Genomic DNA, 22,160 nt, shown 5'->3' with positions numbered 1-22,160 from the left:
AATACAAACAAAAATTGACTAGAGCGGGATTCAAACCAACAACTTTTTGTATACACACTAAAAACTTGCAAATATCGTGTCTTCCAAACACACTTCAGTGTAAAGGTAAAATGCAAATGTCATTCTTTATCCCTAAATTTAACTAAATTTAACAGGGGGGAGATTGTGTCCATGGGTGTGCATAAACCTTTTGTTAATGCACACTGGAGCTCTGTTTAAGCACACTGAGCTGGCTTCTGCGTGTCGGGCGTGCAAGATTATCACGCAGAACGCGCAAATCATAGCTATCAGAGCGTAATCTAAGCGCACACGCGTACACACAACCCTCGCGCCTCGAACAGATTCTTCACAAAGTTTTGAAAAATATTTCAAACCTTGAATTTTCAGTTGTTAAAGTGTCTATAACTGTATTTTTTTACGTTTTTTAACAAAAGGGCATTTATGAATGGAAATAAAAGAGTAGTGACTTGTTCTTCAACTTCGGTTTAAAACCTTGCAGGGTCGTTAACGTGCGATAAAGGCCCCAGCCTCACACGGCGGTCGACCCTGCCGGCTTTAAACGTACGTTGAAGAACTCGTCGCTACCCTTTTATTCCCTTATTAATATTGTTTTTGACATTGATATCTCCTGTACTATAGACAGCACCCCGTGTCATCTTATTATTAGGTACACCTGCTTTATCAAGGCCTTCAGAACTCTACACTCAGATCCTAGGTGTAGCACCCAGACTCCTATTATTATTGTATTTCACATTGATATCTCCTGTACTTTAGACAGCACCCCGTGTCATCTTACTATCAGGTACACCTGCTTTATCAAGGCCTTCAGAACTCTACACTCAGATCCTTGGTGTAACACCCAGACTCTTCCCATCATTTCATGAGTTTGGTCTGAGATACTGCAATGCAACTCAGGTAAGGGTAGAAACTATACAAGGGTGACATATAACCACACCCTTGTGGGACAACCTCATAGTCCTTAATTGACATTATCCTTTTTCGGAGTTAATCAAGTCCCCAAAATGCTTATTTGTGTCAAAAGAATTAAGTATTGAAATAGTAATGACTTCCATGCATGATAGTAATAATAATAACAATCGCTTTAATACAATGCTTCATGGTTAAAGTGCTTTCTTACCCCTGGTCACAGGGCCATTCATCCATTCCTTAAGCCATCTCAGCTCCCTGGGGAGTATACGGCCTGTGCAACAAATATGCCCTACTAAAACTAAATCAATCACAAGAACCATCTCTGCCCACACAGGTACCCATTTAACCCTGGGTGGAGAGAAGCAATTATAGTTAAAGGAACACGTTGCCTTGGATCGGACGAGTTGGTCTATAAAAAGCGTCTGTAACCGTTTTTTATAAAAATGCATATGGTTGGAAAGATGTTTTAAAAGTAGAATACAATGATCCACACAAGTTTGCCTCGAAATTGCGTGGTTTTCCTTTTACTGTGCGAACTAACACGGTCGGCCGTTTATGGGCGTCAAAAATTTGACTCCCATAAATGGCCGACCGTGTTAGTCGACGAGGTAAAAGGAAAACCGTGCAATTTCGAGACATGTTTGTGTGGATCATTGTATTCTACTTTTACAACATCTTTCTACCCACATGCATTTTATAACAAACGGTTACAAACGCTTTTTATAGACCAACTCGACCGATCCAAGGCAATGTGTTCCTTTAAGCGTCTTGCTTAGGGACACAAGTGTCACAACCGGGACTCAAACCCACACTGTGCTGAGCAGAAACACCAGAGCTTGAGTTCGATGCTCTTATCCACTCAGCCGCAACACCCATCGATAATTTATCTATGCAAATATTTGATTTGTTTTGGCTGTTTAGAATCAATGGGGTTGGGATTACTCGGGCTCTTCCAATATGACTGAACTACAACTTCTTTTAGAAGAGTGCATCATGATCCGAAGGTTGAAGCAGGATGTAATGACGGAGCTTCCATCCAAGACTAGACAAATGGTGAGACCACTAGGGACAATCCTTACGCTTACTGTTAGGTAATTGTTGCTTACCGAAAGTACGAGCTTTATATTAGGACATGTTCTTTTGATCATGATCAAACAATGTTGAGACTGTTGTCCATTGGACTCTTGTAAATCAATCCAGTTCCAATTGCTTAAAAATTCTGTCTCCTCTTATCTCTTTTTGTGAAGTAATAAGGGAAACATAACAAATAAATAACTACAAGGGAAACTGACTGGGTGGATTTTAAACAATGTGAGGGTAGAACAAAGAGAAATTGACTGGAGCAATATTTAACCAAAAACCTCAGTCAAGCTTATAAGCACATTTCAGTTTGGCATAAAATCCTTTGATATTTGACAGGTACTCATGGATCCCTCAGTGGTCAAGACTAACAGTAAAGCACTGAAGAATGCAGCCGATGAAATGGGCAAAAATAAATCGGTGAGTAAAATTGTTAATTTGGTTAACCAGTTAGTTTCGGAGGACGTTGGTAAAACAAAATAGTATTCTTAATCCCTTATGCAAATTTAACACATATGAAAGGTCTTATCGCATTTTGGTGGTTAAACTAATTTATTCTTTCTTGGGTTTAGAAATCTGACGACAGAGGACTTCTTATGAAATACTTTGCCGAGACAGCACTTGTGAAGGTACCGGCCATAAGGTATGCACTCTTCATGTACATGTACATTGTGTCGCAAACAAATGATACTTCCATCAAACAACGTAACTAAATGTTTGCTTTCATTTATAAACCCAAGATGTCCAATTGAAAGCTGACAATTCACATTGGAATACAATTTTGTTGCTGCAGTGAATTAAAATTAACATCAATAGAATGTGTTTTGTTTATTCCCGACATATTTGACTTGCGTAATTAGCGAATAAGTCATGCCCCCCCTTTTGTGGATTGTTACCGCCCCCTACCATCAACGTCACGTCGGGAATTCAAACATATCGTCGGCAAAAAGAGTCTGGTCCCTAACTACACGCGCCTAGGTACCAGGCCACACAGTGCACACGTCTCTATATGCACACAGCCAGGGGGCCTGACGGCTCGGGTTACCGACATGACGTCACGCTTATGCAAATGAAGGCTCCCTGTTAGAGGGCGGGGTGGGTTCCCCTAATCTCTTGAAAACCATTTTTAAAATACTTGCGCATTTAATTAAAAATAGAAAAAAATATTTCAGGTTTAAAAAGTCATGTTTAATCGTTTAAATGAATAAAAAAAACACTGCAGCCACCCTTTAACAATACAAGCCATATACATAGTACTCCCCAGGGAGCTGAGATGGCTTAAGGAATGAAAGAAATGGCCCAGTGACCAGGGGTAATAATTTCTGAGTGTCACTGAGTGACGCATTTGAAACGCTATCTAAGAAGCCACTATTATTAATTTTATTAAGACAAGAAAGCAGTTTAAAAGTAAATATTTTCTTGCATTTTCTCTTCTCTTAAAGGGACTACATTCTTGATCTTTTGGAGGGCGGTCACAAGTTTCTTGTCTTTGCACATCATCAGACTGTCTTGGACGCTCTGTCAACGGCTCTAACCAACAAGGTACGTCAGGAATCCTTGCCAATTATTTGATGTCCCATTATGCAGTCTCCTGTGGTTTGATGTCTCTCTTCTCGTTTGGCTCTAATGAGATCGTTGAGAATATATCATTTTGGCTATGTGTTCATCCAGTGTAGGAGTCCAGTGTAGGATGTAGCCCTCTTCATGTTACGCCATTCATTTCTATTTCTTGTCCATTCTTGTCCTATTTCTTGTCCATTTCTTCCCGGATGTCAATGCCTCTAGGCAGCTGGACGGCTTTTTTGTCTCTGTCAAATTTTATTCTTGCCAAATCTCTCCATTATCCATAATAATTGATATTCCTGACTGCAAGATCAACATAGACCTTCCTAACAACTTGGTGAGTCTTCTCAATAACTATGAACTCTCCCACGAGTAAGTGACTATATTTTTGAACTGCTTTCGTAATTTTGTGGAACTGCAGGCATCTCTCTACCGTTAACCAGTTGTGATATAATCTAAGCAATGATGACGTCAGTCCTGAAATACTCTGCCAAGAGTATCACTGACATAGGAAGGAAATTGCAAAAAACCAACCTACCGCAACGAACGTGGGATATTCTGAGAGCTAATAACATAGCAAAAATTAATAAGCGAGGTTGCAGAGGAGGATCTACAACACTTCGTCATATTCCAGTAGTAATGTCGCAAAGGTCCACCATTTTGAAATCTACACAAAGGAGAGGAATTGGGAACCTCATTAACATAACAACTGAGCAACCGAGGTACCATTATCAGCTACCAACTACCTTGTTATGTAATCCTCGTTCCCTCAATAACAAAGTTGATGAACTGAGCCTGATTTTGAACAATAACAAAGTGGACATTGGAGCTATCACGGAGACGTGGTTTTCACCAGACCAACCTGTGGATCAATTTAGCGACGAGGAGGGGGTGTAGCTCTTTACACCAAAGAATGCTTGAATGCCACCTTACTTGATAACATAGAGGTTCCTGATGACATCGAAGCAATCTGGGTTAATGTTCGGCCTCCACGCTTACCACGTTCAATTTCAAACATTGTGATTGGAACTGTTTACTACCCTCCCAAAAGCATTATTGCTCAACCTCTGCTTGATCAAATTCTCACTCGGCAGCCTGATTCCGGCATTGTCATGGGTGATTTTAACCGGCTAGAACTGGATCCTCTTTTGTCAAATAACTTTATTCAAATTGTGGACAAGCCAACTCGTGAAGATGCCATTTTAGACAAGATCATCACCAACCTATCATCATTCTACAATCCTGTAGAAATCAGCTCCCCCCTTGGTCTTAGTGATCACTGCTGTGTCATTGTCAGACCTAAAAGCCCCATCCGCAATACCAACACTAGCAAGACTCGAGTGGTACGGCCCATGAAGGACAGCGACGTGCGAGAATGTGGTTCATGGTTGAGTGACCATGATTGGTTGGAAGTAATCAGCACGCATGACGTCACTGCAAAATGCACGGAGTTCTACGAAACCCTCAACTGTGTGCTAGACACTTACTTTCCGAAGAAATCAGTCAAAAAACACCCCACTGACAAACCATGGCTGACACCCTACATCAAATCACTCGTTGTCAAGCGTCAGCGTGCCTTCAATGGCAACCAACAATCGCGTGGAGGTATTTCAGGAACAAGATCAATTGTGAAATCAAACTGGCCAAGAAAACACACTACACAACCAAGGTCGAGCGACTCAGAAATCTAATCCGAGTTCATGGTTTCGTGAAGTTCGACTTATTACAACAGGCACGAGCACAAATCGCAACATCCAGTTGCGGAATATTGACCCCACAGCTTACAAGGACATAGCGTCTGCTATTTGTGAAAAGTTCGCTGCAGTCGGTAACGACCTTGACCCCTTGGATACATCCTTACTGCCAGCCTACCTTCCAGCCAAACCAATCCCTCTTGTCCAACCTTGGGAGGTGCTCAAACAACTTCAGAGAATAAGCAGCACAAAGGCGAGTGGCCCCGATAATATTTTGGCTAGATTTATACGACAGTATTCTTATGAACTTTCTAAGCCATTGACTCACATTACATTGTGTATCAACGCCTCGTTTGCACATCTTATCGTCCCAGCACAATGGAAGAGGGCAATTGTCGTCCCTGTGCCCAAAACTTCACCAGCCAACATAGACAATTTGCGACCCATTGCCCTCACAGATCACTTTGCCAAAGTGACAGAACACTTCATTGCTCAACAAACAATGTTGTCGATTAAACCCAACCTCGACCCCGCCCAGTTCAGAAACATCAAGAACGTATCCACTACGCACTGTTTGATTGATGTTCTTCACACACTCCATGCTAATGCTGAACTACCCAAGTCTATATCGTCCATTCTTCTCACTGACTTTTCTAAGGCTTTTGATCACATCGACCACCCAATTCCAGTCTCCAAGCTCCTCAAGTTGGGAGTTCCACCACATTTAGCCGCATGGATCGGTGATTTCATCTCTAATCGTGAACAGTGCGTGAGATACCTTGATTGCTTTTCGGAATGGACCCATACTAATGCAGGTGTCCCACAAGGCACTAAGCTCGGTGCCATTATCTTCCTGGCAATTATCAATGACGCCGGTTTCAAAGAGAACAATACACGTATAAAACACTTCAAATATGTTGATGACATGACTGTCATTGAAACCCGTGATGCCAGTGTTGGATCCAACCTCCCATCTGCAATAACTGATCTGGATGTTAGGTCGTCGGACAACAAAATGCAACTCAACGTGAAAAAGTGTTTCACCATGGACATTTGTTTCTCGCGGAACCAACCAGATCCCCTCTCATTGACTCTAAATGACAAAATTATTGCACAATATGCAGTTATTAAGCTTTTAGGTGTTTTTATTCAAGCCGACTTAAGGTGGGACACGCATGTAGGCTCAATGATCAAGCGTGCAAATTCCCGCCTTTTCATGCTTCGTAAATTGAAGTATCATTACCTAAGCATATCTGATCTTGTTGCTATATAAACCTCCTTTGTGCGGCCAATTTTGGAGTACGCTGCACCCGCCTGGTCAGGTGCTTTGTCAAGTAAGCAGTGCAATGATCTGGAAAGGGTGCAAAAGCGCGCATGCAGAATTATTCTTGGCAATGACTACGTGCGCTACTCAGACGCTCTACAATTGTGCAGTATTAAAACACTGGTATGCCGTCGTAACCACTTGTGCCAATCTTTTGCCAAAACTCTCCCTTCATCAGTCCTAAAGCGCCTCTTGCCACAGAGGTATGATAGTGGGTACCAACTTAGGAACTCCGGACTTCTGGGTCAGTTTAAATGCCGAACAGAGCGCTATAGAAAGAGCCCTCTCCCTCACCTCACACGCCTTTTTAACAACTGAATTGCAATAGAATGCAGCTTTTTATGCGCCCTTTGACTGTGCCAGCAATATTTTTTATCCAGGTTTTTTTTCCCCGCAACTTTCAGAACAATTTATTTTATACATTGTAAATATTTGTCTCTCCTTAATCAATTATTTCTTAAATAATGTGAAATAGTGTTTTTTTCTTATTTTTTAATCTCTGTATATTTTTGTCCATCTGTTGTCATTTCTTCGGGCAGTGTGTCCAGCCCATCTTCATTTAGCTTGTTTTAATTCTTCATTTAGCTTGTTTTAATTCTTCATTTAGCTTGTTTTAATTCTTCATTTAGCTTGTTTTAATTCTTCATTTAGCTTGTTTTAATTCTTCATTTAGCTTGTTTTAATTCTTCATTTAGCTTGTTTTAATTCTTCATTTAGCTTGTTTTAATTCTTCATTTAGCTTGTTTTAATTCTTCATTTAGCTTGTTTTAATTCTTCATTTAGCTTGTTTTAATTCTTCATTTAGCTTGTTTTAATTCTTCATTTAGCTTGTTTTAATTCTTCATTTAGCTTGTTTTAATTCTTCATTTAGCTTGTTTTAATTCTTCATTTAGCTTGTTTTAATTCTTCATTTAGCTTGTTTTAATGTACTTGTGATGTCTCTTACTACAATTTTCTTTCATATTTCTGCTCATTTAATCCTGCTCTAATTGAGAATACAAATCAAACTTGTTGTGTTTCACAGAAGTATGATTTCATCCGTATCGATGGTAGTACCTCAGCGTTACAGCGTAAGGCGAACTGCGACAAGTTCCAGCAAGAGGATTCTTGCAGAGCTGCTATCCTGTCTATCACAGCAGCCAATGCTGGTCTCACATTGACCTCAGCTAGCACAGTGGTGTTTGCTGAACTCTTCTGGAATCCCGGGGTAAGTTTGGTTCAATCAACAGCTACAATTATGAAGATCTGCAGGCATGATATTCTTCCTGCTAAAGTCTGTTTCTGTTTTTTTTTGCCCTACAAGAAATCTAAAAAAATGTGATTAAAGGAACGTTTACAGAGTTGGTTTTGCTAACAAAACAGTTGCTGGCAGTAAAAGAACTTTATGTAATCCACCATATACATCAGCTGACAAACCTGTGGAAGTTTTGGATCAATGGTCACGAGAAAAAAATACAGTACCGTAGTATTGTTATCAGGTTTTGTGTAAAGATGGATGTTTAAATATCTATCATGTTTTGAAACCCTATACTAGATACTTGTGCAGGCAGAGGACCGTGTACATCGTATTGGCCAGCAGGATTCTGTCAATATTAAATACCTTATTGCAAAGGGAACCGCTGATGACTACATATGGTAAGGAGTTGGATTTCATTCCTTAAAAATCCACCAAGGATAATCCTTATGAATCGGGAAAGAAACTTATAAGTCTCTAACCTCACATTAACAGAGCAAAGGTTGTGGGTTCGAATCCCACCCAAGATTCTGCCCGTCTCTGCCTGTGGATTTGCTATCATAACTCAGGACATTGCCAAGTATGGTGCTTAATACACATCAGTGTAAGGATTAAAACAAAATGAATTCTTCCAGAGGCATAACTAACATCTATTAGTATTGATTACTTCATGTTTTTGACAGGCCGCTTGTTCAAAAGAAGCTTTCAGTGTTGGGTCAAGCTGGACTGTCTAAGGATGACTTCTCAGAAGCTGATACCACTGCATTTAAGGTTTGTAATGATGCAGTAACTGTGTCCGACTACTACTGTCAATCAATAGTACTAAGGCCAAATCAAAATAAAAACATGGTAAGCGTTCCCGCCCCTTCTTTTTTTTTGGCAAAGGAATGTAAACAAAATTCAACAGCCTATCACATCCCTGCATTGTTGAGCAACACCTGTGTTCTTTCTCATCTCAATACTTCTTGATTTATTCCAAACTTTCTTATTTAGGATCCGAGGCAGAAGACCCTCCTGTCCTTCTTCGAGACGTCCTTCCTGGAAGATAACGTGTCTGAACAAGAAGACCTGGCTTGTCTCGTTGCCATGGAATCCCAAGAGTCTGAGAACAAGGTTTATTCTGCAACAATATCTGCAACCAAAGAGTTGACTGAAACCATTGACTCCAGAGTCTCTGATCTTAAAGGTGGATCTGATAATCTAAACTCTGCAAAAGACTCCACAAAGAAAAAGAATCAAGAGGAGATGAGTGCTTTGGAGAAACCAACAACCAAGCAGGAAGTCAACATCAAAACATCTTCCATTCCATCTGTGGTACCTTTGAAGAAGTCCAAGACCTTATTTAGCACCCCTTGGGCCTCCAAGAAACCCTTAACTGAACCTAACATTTATGAGGGAGCTGCAGAGAAGGGGCCCCCAGCCAAACGACAGAAGAATATTCACTCTCGATAGAAACTTGTCTGCAAACAAAAGTTTAGCTTAAGAAAAGGAGTAAAATAAACATGCTGACAGAACTACCTGAAGGCATACAGGCTTAATAACAACTTGAGCACTGTCTTTAATTCTCAAAAAGGTGAACACTGTTTTGATTGCATTTCTATCAATCAGATTGTTTTATTGTACAACTTCCATGAGGTTTTACACAAATAACCGGACCATGCATAAAATCTACAATTGTTCATTTTGATTTACTCTGATGGTGGTCAAGGGTTTATTTAGGACAATTTACTCATGATGTTAACTAGTAAATCAAATCAAATCAAATCAAATGAAGAACAATATTTGAGATGTAAAATGTTCCATCCTATGGTCATCATGTTTATGACGGATCACAGAAGCCATATTGTCTTTAAAATCCAGTATCGAACCTTGATGGTTTGAAGTTTTGCAAGATTTGTATCAATGGGAGACTTTAGAACTCTAGGTGGCAGAAGACTTTAAACGTTTTTTCCCCATTATTCAGGTAATTCTGTACTAGCATTCTGTTACTGCCAATTCAGATACTATTGATGTAGTGTTATTGATTAACTTGCCTGATTTGATAGTCAGCAACAAGATTCAAAATATTACTTACATTAATTTGTAATCAGTTGAAAGAACCGTTATTATATTATTTCATTAAACCAGAGCTGCAAAGCAGTCATGAAGTTTGGGTTTTTGTGTACTGTTTATTATTAAACCTGTTTTGTTCATAATTTTTTGTTATTTTTTCATGAGTTTCTGTTTAAAAATAAACTTTAAATCATTACTGTCATTAATATCAAAAGATATTTCTTGTTAACCTTTGCTGAAGAGGGCGAAAAGCTGGAACAAATACAAATTTTTACTTCACTGGCTTGAAAGAAAATGTCTTTAGAAAGTAATTGTTTAGAGCATCAAACTCAAGTTCTGGTGGTTAAGTCATTGGAGTGCGGGTTCGAATCCGGGTCATGACACTTGTGTCCCTGAGCAAGATGCTTTATTATAATTTCACTAATTTCTTCTCTTCACCCAAGGGTATAAATGGGTATAGCGAGGGTGGAGGTTGATTCTGTCCTTCGGAGTGCCACTGCAGCTCGGGCTGTAAACTCCCCAGGGAGCTGAGAAAGATTAAAGGGATGTTGTTGGCCCAATGACCAGGGTGCTAATGTAAAGCGCATTGAGACGTTATTGTGAAATGGACTATATAAGAATATTTTATTTATAAAGAAATATTTGTTATGAACATTTCATAATGTACAGAGTCCTGCAAAAAAAATGTGAAGCATTTGGATGATCATATCTTTCCGACAATGTTTTTCTATTGTACAACAGGGGATTAAAGAACCGCGTGTGTAAACATTTATCAAATCAAATGGGAAAAAATAGAAGAGAGACAAAAGAGAAAGTGCACCATGTGTCTAGAAGATGACTTGGGGTCGAAGGTGAGGCTGGAACTTGTTGGCTTTGACAGCAAGATGAAGATCTTTTCTTGATCGGTATTTCTGGACAAAGCGCATATCTCGAATCCTTCTGCTTGCTGCTTCTCCTGTGAGGAAATACAATCAAGGAGATTAACCAATGTCAGGATAAAACAATCATTCATTTGTAAGTGCTTTGAACTAATAGTAATTCTATCAACCCCAAATGGTACTCTCGTGCAAGAACTAGTGTTCTGTTCAAGAGCTTACTTTAGATTGACGCAAATACATTGAATAGAAAAAAGTCCAAATTGGCAGGAACATATAAAAATGTCACTGGTCATTCCAAATAATTCATAGTTCAATGAACCAAAATAAAACAAAGCTTTCCAATAAACCATGTATTTTTACTATTGTAATACCCATCTTAACATATTTTTTATGAAACTTGCGCATAATGAATAAATTTGTTGTGTGACGGATGTAAAAGAACTCAATGCTCAACTCAAAAAGAGAAGGGGTTCGCCGCGGTGTTCCTGGCTGTGGCTGCTACATGTGCCGTAGCACCTTGGTAACCCTTACAAGGTGCTACATAATTGGGTCTCAGATTTCATAACTTCAATAACCTATCTTTCTGTATAAATGTATATGCTATTAAGCACCTTGAGTAAATTGTTGGCAGATACGTAGGCTATAAAGACTATGATATTATTTTTTGGTTTTACTGCGCCTTGAGTATGTGCGCATTACTTTATTATTATTCAAGCCCCCCTGGATGTTCTTTAGGGTGAACCCACTATTTACCTTTATTTCCACTCCATCCCAATGCTTTATACTGCGTCATTATTCTGCCAATCACTTCACTATTTCTCTTGACTATCTGGCGAGTGGCTGGAATATTCTGTCTGAAGTAGCGCTGGAGTTCTCTGTGTCCGATACGAGAACCTGGTGATCAAAAAAAAAGTAGTAATTGTGTCAACTTATCATATCATTCAAACAAATTGGTCACCAATATCACAACAGGAGAACCATTCAAAAGTGAACATGAAATCAGCAATGCAGATCTTCATACCATACAGTTGCATTGTAAATTCCCCAAACAGCATGGATTTCTGGTTAAAATCGGAGCAAGCACATCCCTGACAACCTTGTGTTATATTGTGTTTTACAGCTCAGTTCTAAAGTACAGTTTAGTTTGTGTACCTGATGGTAGGACCAATTCTGTGCGAGATATCCAGTCTATTGGAGTTTGCACAGTAGCTAACAGATACAGATTCAAATCCATCTTGTTGTAGTTGCAATGCACTTTAAGTATAGTTTAGTTTGTGTACCTGATGGTAGGACTAATTCAAATCCATCTTGTTGGAGTTGCAATGCAGTTTAAGTATAGTTTAGTTTGTGTACCTGATGGTAGGACCAATTCAAATCCATCTTGTTGGAGTTGCAATGCAGTTTAAGTATAGTTTAGTTTGTGTACCTGATGGTAGGACTAATTCAAATCCATCTTGTTGTAGTTGCAATGCACTTTAAGTATAGTTTAGTTTGTGTACCTGATGGTAGGACTAATTCAAATCCATCTTGTTGTAGTTGCAATGCACTTTAAGTATAGTTTAGTTTGTGTACCTGATGGTAGGACTAATTCAAATCCATCTTGTTGTAGTTGCAATGCACTTTAAGTATAGTTTAGTTTGTGTACCTGATGGTAGGACCAATTCAAATCCATCTTGTTGTAGTTGCAATGCACTTTATGTATAGTTTAGTTTGTGTACCTGATGGTAGGACTAATTCAAATCCATCTTGTTGTAGTTGCAATGCACTTTAAGTATAGTTTAGTTTGTGTACCTGATGGTAGGACTAATTCAAATCCATCTTGTTGTAGTTGCAATGCACTTTAAGTATAGTTTAGTTTGTGTACCTGATGGTAGGACTAATTCAAATCCATCTTGTTGTAGTTGCAATGCACTTTAAGTATAGTTTAGTTTGTGTACCTGATGGTAGGACTAATTCAAATCCATCTTGTTGGAGTTGCAATGCACTTTAAGTATAGTTTAGTTTGTGTACCTGATGGTAGGACTAATTCAAATCCATCTTGTTGTAGTTGCAATGCACTTTAAGTATAGTTTAGTTTGTGTACCTGATGGTAGGACTAATTCAAATCCATCTTGTTGTAGTTGCAATGCACTTTAAGTATAGTTTAGTTTGTGTACCTGATGGTAGGACTAATTCAAATCCATCTTGTTGGAGTTGCAATGCACTTTAAGTATAGTTTAGTTTGTGTACCTGATGGTAGGACCAATTCAAATCCATCTTGTTGTAGTTGCAATGCACTTTATGTATAGTTTAGTTTGTGTACCTGATGGTAGGACCAATTCAAATCCATCTTGTTGTAGTTGCAATGCACTTTAAGTATAGTTTAGTTTGTGTACCTGATGGTAGGACTAATTCAAATCCATCTTGTTGTAGTTGCAATGCACTTTAAGTATAGTTTAGTTTGTGTACCTGATGGTAGGACTAATTCAAATCCATCTTGTTGTAGTTGCAATGCACTTTAAGTATAGTTTAGTTTGTGTACCTGATGGTAGGACTAATTCAAATCCATCTTGTTGTAGTTGCAATGCACTTTAAGTATAGTTTAGTTTGTGTACCTGATGGTAGGACTAATTCAAATCCATCTTGTTGTAGTTGCAATGCACTTTAAGTATAGTTTAGTTTGTGTACCTGATGGTAGGACTAATTCAAATCCATCTTGTTGTAGTTGCAATGCACTTTAAGTATAGTTTAGTTTGTGTACCTGATGGTAGGACTAATTCAAATCCATCTTGTTGTAGTTGCAATGCACTTTAAGTATAGTTTAGTTTGTGTACCTGATGGTAGGACTAATTCAAATCCATCTTGTTGTAGTTGCAATGCACTTTAAGTACAGTTTAGTTTGTGTACCTGATGGTAGGACCAATTCAAATCCATCTTGTTGTAGTTGCAATGCACTTTCATCTACTTCTTCATCGTCACTATCAGCTTCTTCTGTATCACCTGATGTAACACGATCTGCACTGTCAGGGTAGCTCTTTCTGTAAACAATTTGGAAAAAGCAACATTTAATGTGTAAAGCGGTGTTTCCATTGGACTTTTTCCACCACGCGGGAAGTAAATGACTGGCTTCGGTAAGTTGACAGGGATGTCAGTCTACTGTGCGTCCCCATTGGGTTTAACTTTTTTGTCTTTCTACAGAAAAACGCTAAGAGAAAGGGGTTCATCCTGTGATCCTGGCAGTGGCTGCTGATTGCACCCTAGCCTTTGTAAACCCTTATAAGGTGCTACACAATTGGGTTTCAGTATTCATAACTTCAATAACCTATCTTTCTGAACACTAAGCGCCTTGAGTACCTTGTTGGTAGATAGTGTGATATAAGATTTTCGATATAATAAACCAATGTTTACCTGAAGTCAAAGAACTCTGCGTATTCATAGATCATATCTCCCTCATACTGTAGCTTACAATGACCTTTATCTCTCATATGTCTCTGTACTGCATCCAGTGAGAAGAATGAGCGACCCTTTTCATTACACCATAGACACATGAAACCACAGCCAACCTTCTCACCTGTAGCAAATCAAAATCAATCCAAACATTCATCAAACTGCTTTAACAATCTCATCAGTTTATATGTGGTTACATTAGCATGGTGCTCTGATGAACCATCCTTTGTTGAAATGTGCCTCACCAGATAAAAAGTATGATTACGGTTGAAAATGGCTAATTATCGTTCTCAAGGCGTTAGGTGTATATGTGATATCTACTAAGATACTACAAATAACTTAACTTAACTCATTTTCTGGCCTGAAGTCTTTTTCAGATTCAAATATTTCAGTGAGAAATTACCTATACATGTACATGTATATTTGGTGTGCGGTAACACCATGTGTGTGTGTGTCTACATGCCAGGTAGAGTTTGTTCTTTCGAGAACTGTCTTGCTGTGAAAATTACCTCTTTCTTAAATTACTTTACTCCAAAGGGAGCTGTTTCTCACAATGTTTTATACACCATCAACAGCTCTCCTTTGCTCGTTACAAAGCAAGTTTTTATGTTTTTGTGCGCATTACAAGTCTTATTATTATTATTATTATTATTAGCAATTATTTTGAGAAATTTACCAATTATGTCCAGTGCTTTTAAATACAAAGACCTGTTGTTTCTACCATTGAAGACTTACCAAGATATGCAAGTAATCCTTCTAGGTCGACCAAAAACTCTACGTTGGGAAGGAAGAAACTGTGAGACTGTGTCATGTGTTTGCAGTTGTTCACAACAGACCTAGATGAGTGACTACAAAATAGACAATCTGTGACAGAGATTGGTTCTCCTTCAATCTCCTCCCATTCTCCATCTTCCTCATCGGCCATTTCTGAAGAAAGAAAATCTTCAATATTAAAGGAACATACAGAATTGGTAAGAAACAAAATCAAGCAATCATTGCAGTCTTCTACTTGAGCAGCTCTACCTGTCTTTAAGTCAGCAGCAGGTTTAAACTACATTGCGCTGGATAGAAAATGTCACAAAGTGGAGTGATAAAAGCATAGGAGAGCTAAAGAAGAGCAGCATTGAGACCAGGTGATAGGGGCAACTCCAGGAGTGCGCCCTGTTACAATTTGAGGACGAGGCGGCCACGGACATAAGTCTTTGTCAAATGATTTTGCCATTGCAGAGTACCATGGAGTAATTGGGTAGTAGCTAAAATATTTAAACACTGTTTGTTTGATGCCTTGATGATTGGTACACCCTAAGGGCCAAAACATGGAATAAACAACAATAAAGACCTAAATATTTGTATAATACTGAAAGTAAAGTTTTTTTCTCTATAAACTGTGAACTGTAAAGCGTAAGTACCTTTTAAGTATTAACCCTTTGGTGCACAGATCAATTTAATTTAAAAAAATATAAAAAAATATTTAAAAAATTCAACCATGTTTTTTCTCCATAGTTTTCAATAGCACCACCGGTTTAACATCACACCAAACGAAAGCTCAACACTTGCTCTAAACAATCAAACATGAGGGCGGTATATTTGACGTGTTTTTGATGGTCGCTAGCGACCACCAATGTGCACCAAAGGGTTAACTAATTTTGAAATCTACTAGCACCAAAATATTCCTGGATTAACTTGAGTGTTGCATATCGACCCCATCCATTCAAATGGTTACAGCACCAATCCTTACCCACGTCCTGACTTGAGCTAGCACCCATTGGTTGACTCTGTATCTTTCCACCAATGGACTTTTCTTCTGTCTTCTTGCTCTTGTCAACAGAGGGCCCAACTACTTTATTATCTCCAGCTGCAACTGTTTCTCCAGTTTTTGAGGTTAACTCATCTTCAAGTCCTTTCTCACGATTTTTCTCATTTCTCTTTTCAACCTACAACAAGGTAAAGAAACAAATGCACTATTGCTTGTAAGTGTTCTCCAAAACAATTTTCAGACAGTCTGAGATTGCAAATCAGCAAGTAAATAGTAGGCCTTTTATAATTCAGGCTTGGAAAGTTTTGGTTGTGTAGTACAACCGAAAGCACCACAGAGGCCTAGGCCCCCAGTGCCACTTAGTCTTGCTCTTGGCGCCCTTAAAAAACTCATTGACTTTGTGTAAACACAATCATTTTGACAAATGAAACAATTAACAACTTTTCTTTATAAATTAGCAAGCTTTTCCAAATTAAAAAGCAATGTCAATTATTTCAGAATACTTTATCACCAATACCAGAACAATAAGAACTGACAAACCTCTGCCTGAAGTTGCCTTGCAATACGAGCCTCAGTTTCCTTGTGTTTCTTGGACTGCATGTGATTAGTAAACGCATTCCCTGTGTTGAAATGTTTACTGCAAACCTTGCAGATTGTGGATGAGTCCTGTGGGGCGTCTGTCGTCTGTGCCTGTTTGTCCAAGACACGCTGTTTGAACTCCTCAGCTGTGACGGCAACCATCTCTGCCAGCTTGCGTTTCAAGTTGTATCGGTGCCAATCAGATTTGTAGTGCGCCCTCTGGAGGTCAGCATTAGCGAATGCCACGCGGCATGAAATACACGTGTACGATGGAGAAGACATTGTTCAACCTTTCAACAACAAAACAAAATCATTTTAAACTAAAGGCACTGGAAACATTTGGTGGTTGTCCACCAAAGACCAGTATTCTCACTCAATCCTACCTCCATGCACTCACTAACCATGCTAACTTTGGTGTATCCGGCCGGATCCAAACATAAAATAGCAAACCTGCTGTAGTTTAAGCAATTCTACCTCCATGGTTTAAGTAGGTAAAAATTTGGGCGCAATTGGTGAATAAAGTTTTGCAAGAGAATAGTGAGTATTGAAAGAAAAAAAACTACTTTTGCACAACTTTCTCTGCTTTTGCTCAGCCCAAAAAAAATTATTACAAAGTAAAGTCTATGGAGTCTGAGTCATGTAACACTACCTACCCTACCCACTACTGAAAACAACACTGAACATTTCGTCACCAATTTCACGAAGGGCCAAAAACCTTAAAATTCGATAAAAAACTGATTTTGATTTTTTTGGTGGATTTGACTATTGTGATCGGGATCTAACTATTTACAAAGTTATAGGTCTCAAAATTGTGTAGTTTCCTAATTACGCTAATTTGATGAATGACAAAAACCTCAAGAACCTGGAATTATGTTTTCACGAAGAGCCAAAAACCTTTTTGGAATTTTTTGTTATACCTTACCACGTTGATTGTAAAGCTGGCACAGTGCCAATCATGAGCGCGCCGGCTTTTGCATTTTCACGACGAGCCAAAAACTTAAAAGGACAAAAAATAAGCACCACCCAGAATTGCGTTTTCACGAAGTGCAGAAAAGTGTATTGCTCTACCACGTGTAATTATCCCTTGGCAAGGTGCCAAAAGTGGGTGCTCCGGCTTTTGCGTTTTCACGAACAGCCAAAAAGTTTATACACGACGTGCTGCACGCAGACCATGTTTTGTAACGTTTTCACGAAAAGAACATTTTGTTAATTAAATAATTACTCATTAATTAAACATGTTAGGGACAAAATTGAAACAGATTTGTATGATTTAGGATCTCTTCTTCCCTGACATGTAAAAAATTCCAAGATTAAATTTCGAATAGTCTACCAACTTGTAGTTTCAAAATTAGCTAAACTTAAAACGCGTTTTTTTCGAAACAGACATTTTTGGCTGCAGGGGACTTTTTAGCCCTTCGTGAAATTGCTGACGATTTGCTGAACTGAGTGACGTAGAGCGCATTATAAAAATTAGAGTCCCATGCACCACACACCTGCAACCTAGGGTCCTACTAAAAGCCGACAACTCGCCGACAACGCCGACAACTCGTCCAGAGCGTCGACAACTCGCCGCCAACAGCAAACTAACCAACGGTTTATTAAAACAATGTGCACTATTTTATATTAACATAAATACAACGGCTTTACTTCACGAAAAGTCGTAGTTTTTTACCCGGAAAAAAAACAAACTTACGCAGAGCGCGGTTGGACGCCATCTTGGCCTCCAACCCGTGTTGCGACCATTCCATTATGATACAGGGGTGAGATGAATTAGCACTTCCATAACAACAGGGCGGGCGTCCTGTGAAAACCACACTGTGTGTGCACGCAGCAGTTCAGAGATGGCACATTGTTGTGTGTAAGTGTGTGTGGATTTGTAAGTACCTGACAATTTTTGATACATAAATTCTTGATTAGTTAAATGTTTAATTTAATCCCCTAGAGTCCTAGACTAGCTAGAACAGTGCAGAATATTTTTTTCTTTAACATAACTGTGCATCTATCTATTTTTTATTATATATTTTATATCTATTTTTTTTTATTTTTTTTATTTGGGGGGGGGGATAAGATTTGAAAATACCTTAATTAAACTGGATAAGACTTGTGGGCCAGGTGGAGAATGCAATTTGTTTCTCAGTTGAGTTATTTAAAGATTCTATTAATATTTTTACATTTTTATTTTACTTTTTTAAATTGTTTAAATAAATATTACTTTTTTACCACTTGATTTGACAGCATTCAATAGTTTGGCATTTCCAGCTGAGTGCTTGTTATGGTAAGACAAAAACTTGAGAAAGTGCTTCTGTCTCGCACTGTCAGTTTTACATGACTAGATAACAAAACAAGACTATGGCCTATGGGGTGGATGGAGAATCCAATCTTGTTTCCCAGTTGATTTATTTGAAGATTATTTATTACTTACATTACCTATTTTTGTTTGATTTATTTCAAGGGCTTTCACAATTGTGGAAAGAGTTACCAACAGGTGAGATCCTTGTTGTTTATAGACTATTTTAATAGTATTAAAACTATTTTGTTTATTCGTCGGCTATTTGATTTAGGGCTTTCAAAGCTGGTGGGGGTGGGGGCACATACAAGATACACTTGAAAATCCACTCAAATTAATTTTGTAATTGTTTTATTATAATTTAATATCTTTTTTTTCTAATCAAAAATAGAAGCAAATTAGTTACATGGAGCGTATCAAATTCAACAATTAGATTTAGCCAATTTGAGAAGTAATCTTAAAAATTATACCCGTAGTATATACAAGTTAACTAAGTGAAATAAAAGGATAGATGAATCCACTTCGAGAACTAAGTTGGCAACAATTGAAATGAAAAAGTTTATGGAATTAGATTTTTTCATTAATTCACTCCACACAGAATTAGATTTAAATACAATTCGAGAAGTAACCTTAAACATAGTAGTACATATAAGTTAGCAATGATTGAAATAAAATAGTTAATATTGTTAATATTTATTTTCTTTGACAGCATTCAATGCTGAAGACAATGCACAAGGACCCGTGGCATGTCTAGTGAGAAAAAGAAACAGTTTTGGCATTTCTGATTTAGCCAACTTGAGAAGTAATCTACACAACATATCATATTGGAACCGCCCGAATGCAAGCACAGAACGATGAAGAATACAGTGTACTTATAAATTAATCTGAAACCGTGGTGAATTTGTATAACAAAGTTTGGTTTTAAGAAATTTTGTTTACCATTATTTAAAACAGAATTAGGCCTATAGACAAACTTTTTGTTTTGCACCGGGCGAAAGAGCACTGTTGGCTTATTGCTATCGATTAGGTTTTCTTTAGATCATCAATAGCTATCCTGGGGAAAGAATCTTAATTATTCAAGGGCAGTGATTGACGTCGGCTTCATGGTCACACGGCGTAGTTTGTTCACTAAAGTGGTTTCGGCCAATCAAAGTGCTTCAATGAGCTCCTATAGTTAATCATGATTGACGGGACAGATGATGTTGATGCCACTCTGACAGCTGTCAATGGCCCGCTGATTTCTTCATGTTCAAATTTCGAAGTGTTTTATATTAATTTGAGCTGGTTGAAGTCTTAAGCGTCATCCAAGTCATAGTTAAAATAAGATTTATTATAGTCATTACATGAAAACCTTTGCATATCGTATTTCCACCAATGCTAAGTTTCAAATGATTTTAAAACGGCTTTCTTTATGCGTGAGGAACGGACATCAATGAATTGGAAATATATGTTCTTTACATTTTTATATTAATTATTGGGTTCAAACTTGAAAGTTGTATCAAATATTTGTCAGTAGTTATAGGAACGGACGTCACAGTAACAAGATTATAGCAAAAAAAGGTATAAGCTGGATATTTTTACAACTATTATAAGACCCGTTAATATAAGTTTTGGGGTTATGTGACTGCCGTCCCTCACTTTTTAAAATTAAACTAGGAACCACAAGGTATTAATTAGTGCATGACTTGTGGTATTCATTTCTGGAAAGCTGATGAAGTCTGCCAATAGCGAGTTCTTTTTAAGAAATGTGAGTTGAGTAAATATAGGAGGACATAGGTTGTATTTGGTCCGTGAGGGAACGGAAAAATACACACCAATGTGGGTTGACAAAACATACGTCGAATGGTAATATCCTAAAATAATTTTAAAAGTGTTAATACCTCCATTGTGTGAAATATGTAAAACCAACAAGAATGTTTTCACGTTAAAAAAATATTGAATTACTTGTGCTGGGAAACGTGCATGCAATTTTCAACAACGTGGTCTACCTTACCGAGCATCATTATTTATTTTATTTTTATGTATTTTTTTTGTTAAAAAGATGGATATTTCTCTGTTAGTTGAAGTATTTCAGAAGTTTTATCGGAAGATCAGCAGTAATCATAAAGTTTACCGTTTTTATGCTGCTCTTTCACATGCAATTTTCTTGTCTCCTATAATTTTTCTGTGACTCTGAGAAATTGATAACATTAATAACATAAATTTCACAAATTGGATGTAAAATTAATAAAATAAATTTCACATACTGGATGCAGGCTAAGTTTTTTTTATTGTTAATAATAAACATCAACATCCCTATCTTAATCATGTCACGAATGAGGCGATGATAAATCTAGTTACCATAAAACCGGTCCAATGCCAACCTCACCCGTCCGCGCACTGGTCCCCCCCCCCCACCCCGATCTTGTGTCACCCCTGTATCATAATGGAATGGTCGCAACACGGGTTGTTGGCCAAGATGGCGTCCAACGGCGCTCCGCGGAAGTTCGCTTTTTTTCCGGTAAAAAACTATGACTTTTCGTGAAGTAAAGCCGTTGTATTTATGTTAATATAAAAAAGTGCATATTGTTTTAATAAACTGTTGGTTAGTTTGCTGTTTTTGTGTCTGCAACTTGTTGGCGGCGAGTTGTCGGCGTTGTCGGCGAGATGTCAGCTTTTATTAGTAGGACCGGCAACCTACACATCCCTTGGGAGATTGATTGCAGCAGTATCGATCCAGCCGTCGATTTCACAAAACTCTTCCTAATAACTTAAGACTAATCTTAGGACTTAGGCCAAGTCCCAACCCTGCACTGTAGCATGCAGACCGGAAAAGTTTCCGTATGGCGCCACCACTTTTTCATTCGAAATAAAATAATATAGTATCTAATTTACCTGATTGATATATCCCTTTTTGTAAAAATGAGTGAAAAAGTGGTGGCGCCATACGGAAAGTTATCCTGCAGACCTTAGAGTTAGATTAATCCTAAGTTAGGACGAGAATACTCGTCCTAACTCGAGATAAGAGTAAAGACGAGTCTTAACTCTTTGTGAAATAGACCCCAGATCCAGAAAGTGGAAAAGACAAATCTTGGTATTAACTCATAAATTAACATTTTATTTAGTTTAATAGTAAAAACCCGAATAAATATATGATTATATTTAGTATTACCTCGTTCCAAAAGATGTATCGAAGTAGGCAATGCAATACACGGCTTAGGGGCTTCCTAGGAATGTCCTAAACTAGTCAAATTGCTGAACAAATTCACACTTTCCGCTGCTAAGGTCGCCTTGATTTTCATACGTGGTGCATGTCATGTCTAATCATCTGTTGTGCAATAATTATTGATTCATCGCAATTTTCAGTCGGGACGGCCC

At 38.2% G+C, this 22,160-nt stretch overlaps 2 protein-coding genes across 3 annotated transcripts in view; one reads left to right on the top strand and one right to left on the bottom strand.

Moving 5' to 3' along the window:
• LOC117299819 (SWI/SNF-related matrix-associated actin-dependent regulator of chromatin subfamily A-like protein 1) overlaps positions 1-9,972 on the top strand; it is a 16,014-nt gene extending 6,042 nt beyond the window's left edge. For both annotated transcript variants that reach the window (XM_033783348.1, XM_033783346.1), the window contains exons 8-16: positions 775-915; positions 1,852-1,983; positions 2,350-2,430; positions 2,583-2,653; positions 3,453-3,552; positions 7,616-7,798; positions 8,126-8,226; positions 8,509-8,596; positions 8,819-9,972. In XM_033783348.1, the coding sequence (XP_033639239.1) occupies positions 775-915; positions 1,852-1,983; positions 2,350-2,430; positions 2,583-2,653; positions 3,453-3,552; positions 7,616-7,798; positions 8,126-8,226; positions 8,509-8,596; positions 8,819-9,277 (1,356 nt within the window). In that variant the 3' untranslated portion in view covers positions 9,278-9,972. The remainder of the gene's footprint in view (positions 1-774; positions 916-1,851; positions 1,984-2,349; positions 2,431-2,582; positions 2,654-3,452; positions 3,553-7,615; positions 7,799-8,125; positions 8,227-8,508; positions 8,597-8,818) is intronic.
• On the bottom strand, positions 9,308-22,160 carry LOC117299820 (zinc finger protein 622-like). Its single transcript, XM_033783349.1, has 8 exons — positions 21,955-22,160; positions 16,478-16,806; positions 15,920-16,115; positions 14,917-15,108; positions 14,143-14,305; positions 13,642-13,772; positions 11,509-11,649; positions 9,308-10,832 (listed from the first exon to the last, which is right to left on the bottom strand). The coding sequence occupies exons 2-8, from the start codon at positions 16,796-16,798 to the stop codon at positions 10,705-10,707; spliced, it is 1,272 nt and encodes a 423-aa protein (XP_033639240.1). The 5' UTR covers positions 16,799-16,806; positions 21,955-22,160; the 3' UTR covers positions 9,308-10,704.

This window comes from Asterias rubens, chromosome 15, assembly GCF_902459465.1.
Source record: "Asterias rubens chromosome 15, eAstRub1.3, whole genome shotgun sequence".
In the NCBI taxonomy this organism is placed as follows: domain Eukaryota; kingdom Metazoa; phylum Echinodermata; class Asteroidea; order Forcipulatida; family Asteriidae; genus Asterias; species Asterias rubens.
The sequence above is the reverse complement of the archived record's forward strand: the minus strand, read 5'-3'. Positions and strand labels throughout refer to the sequence as shown.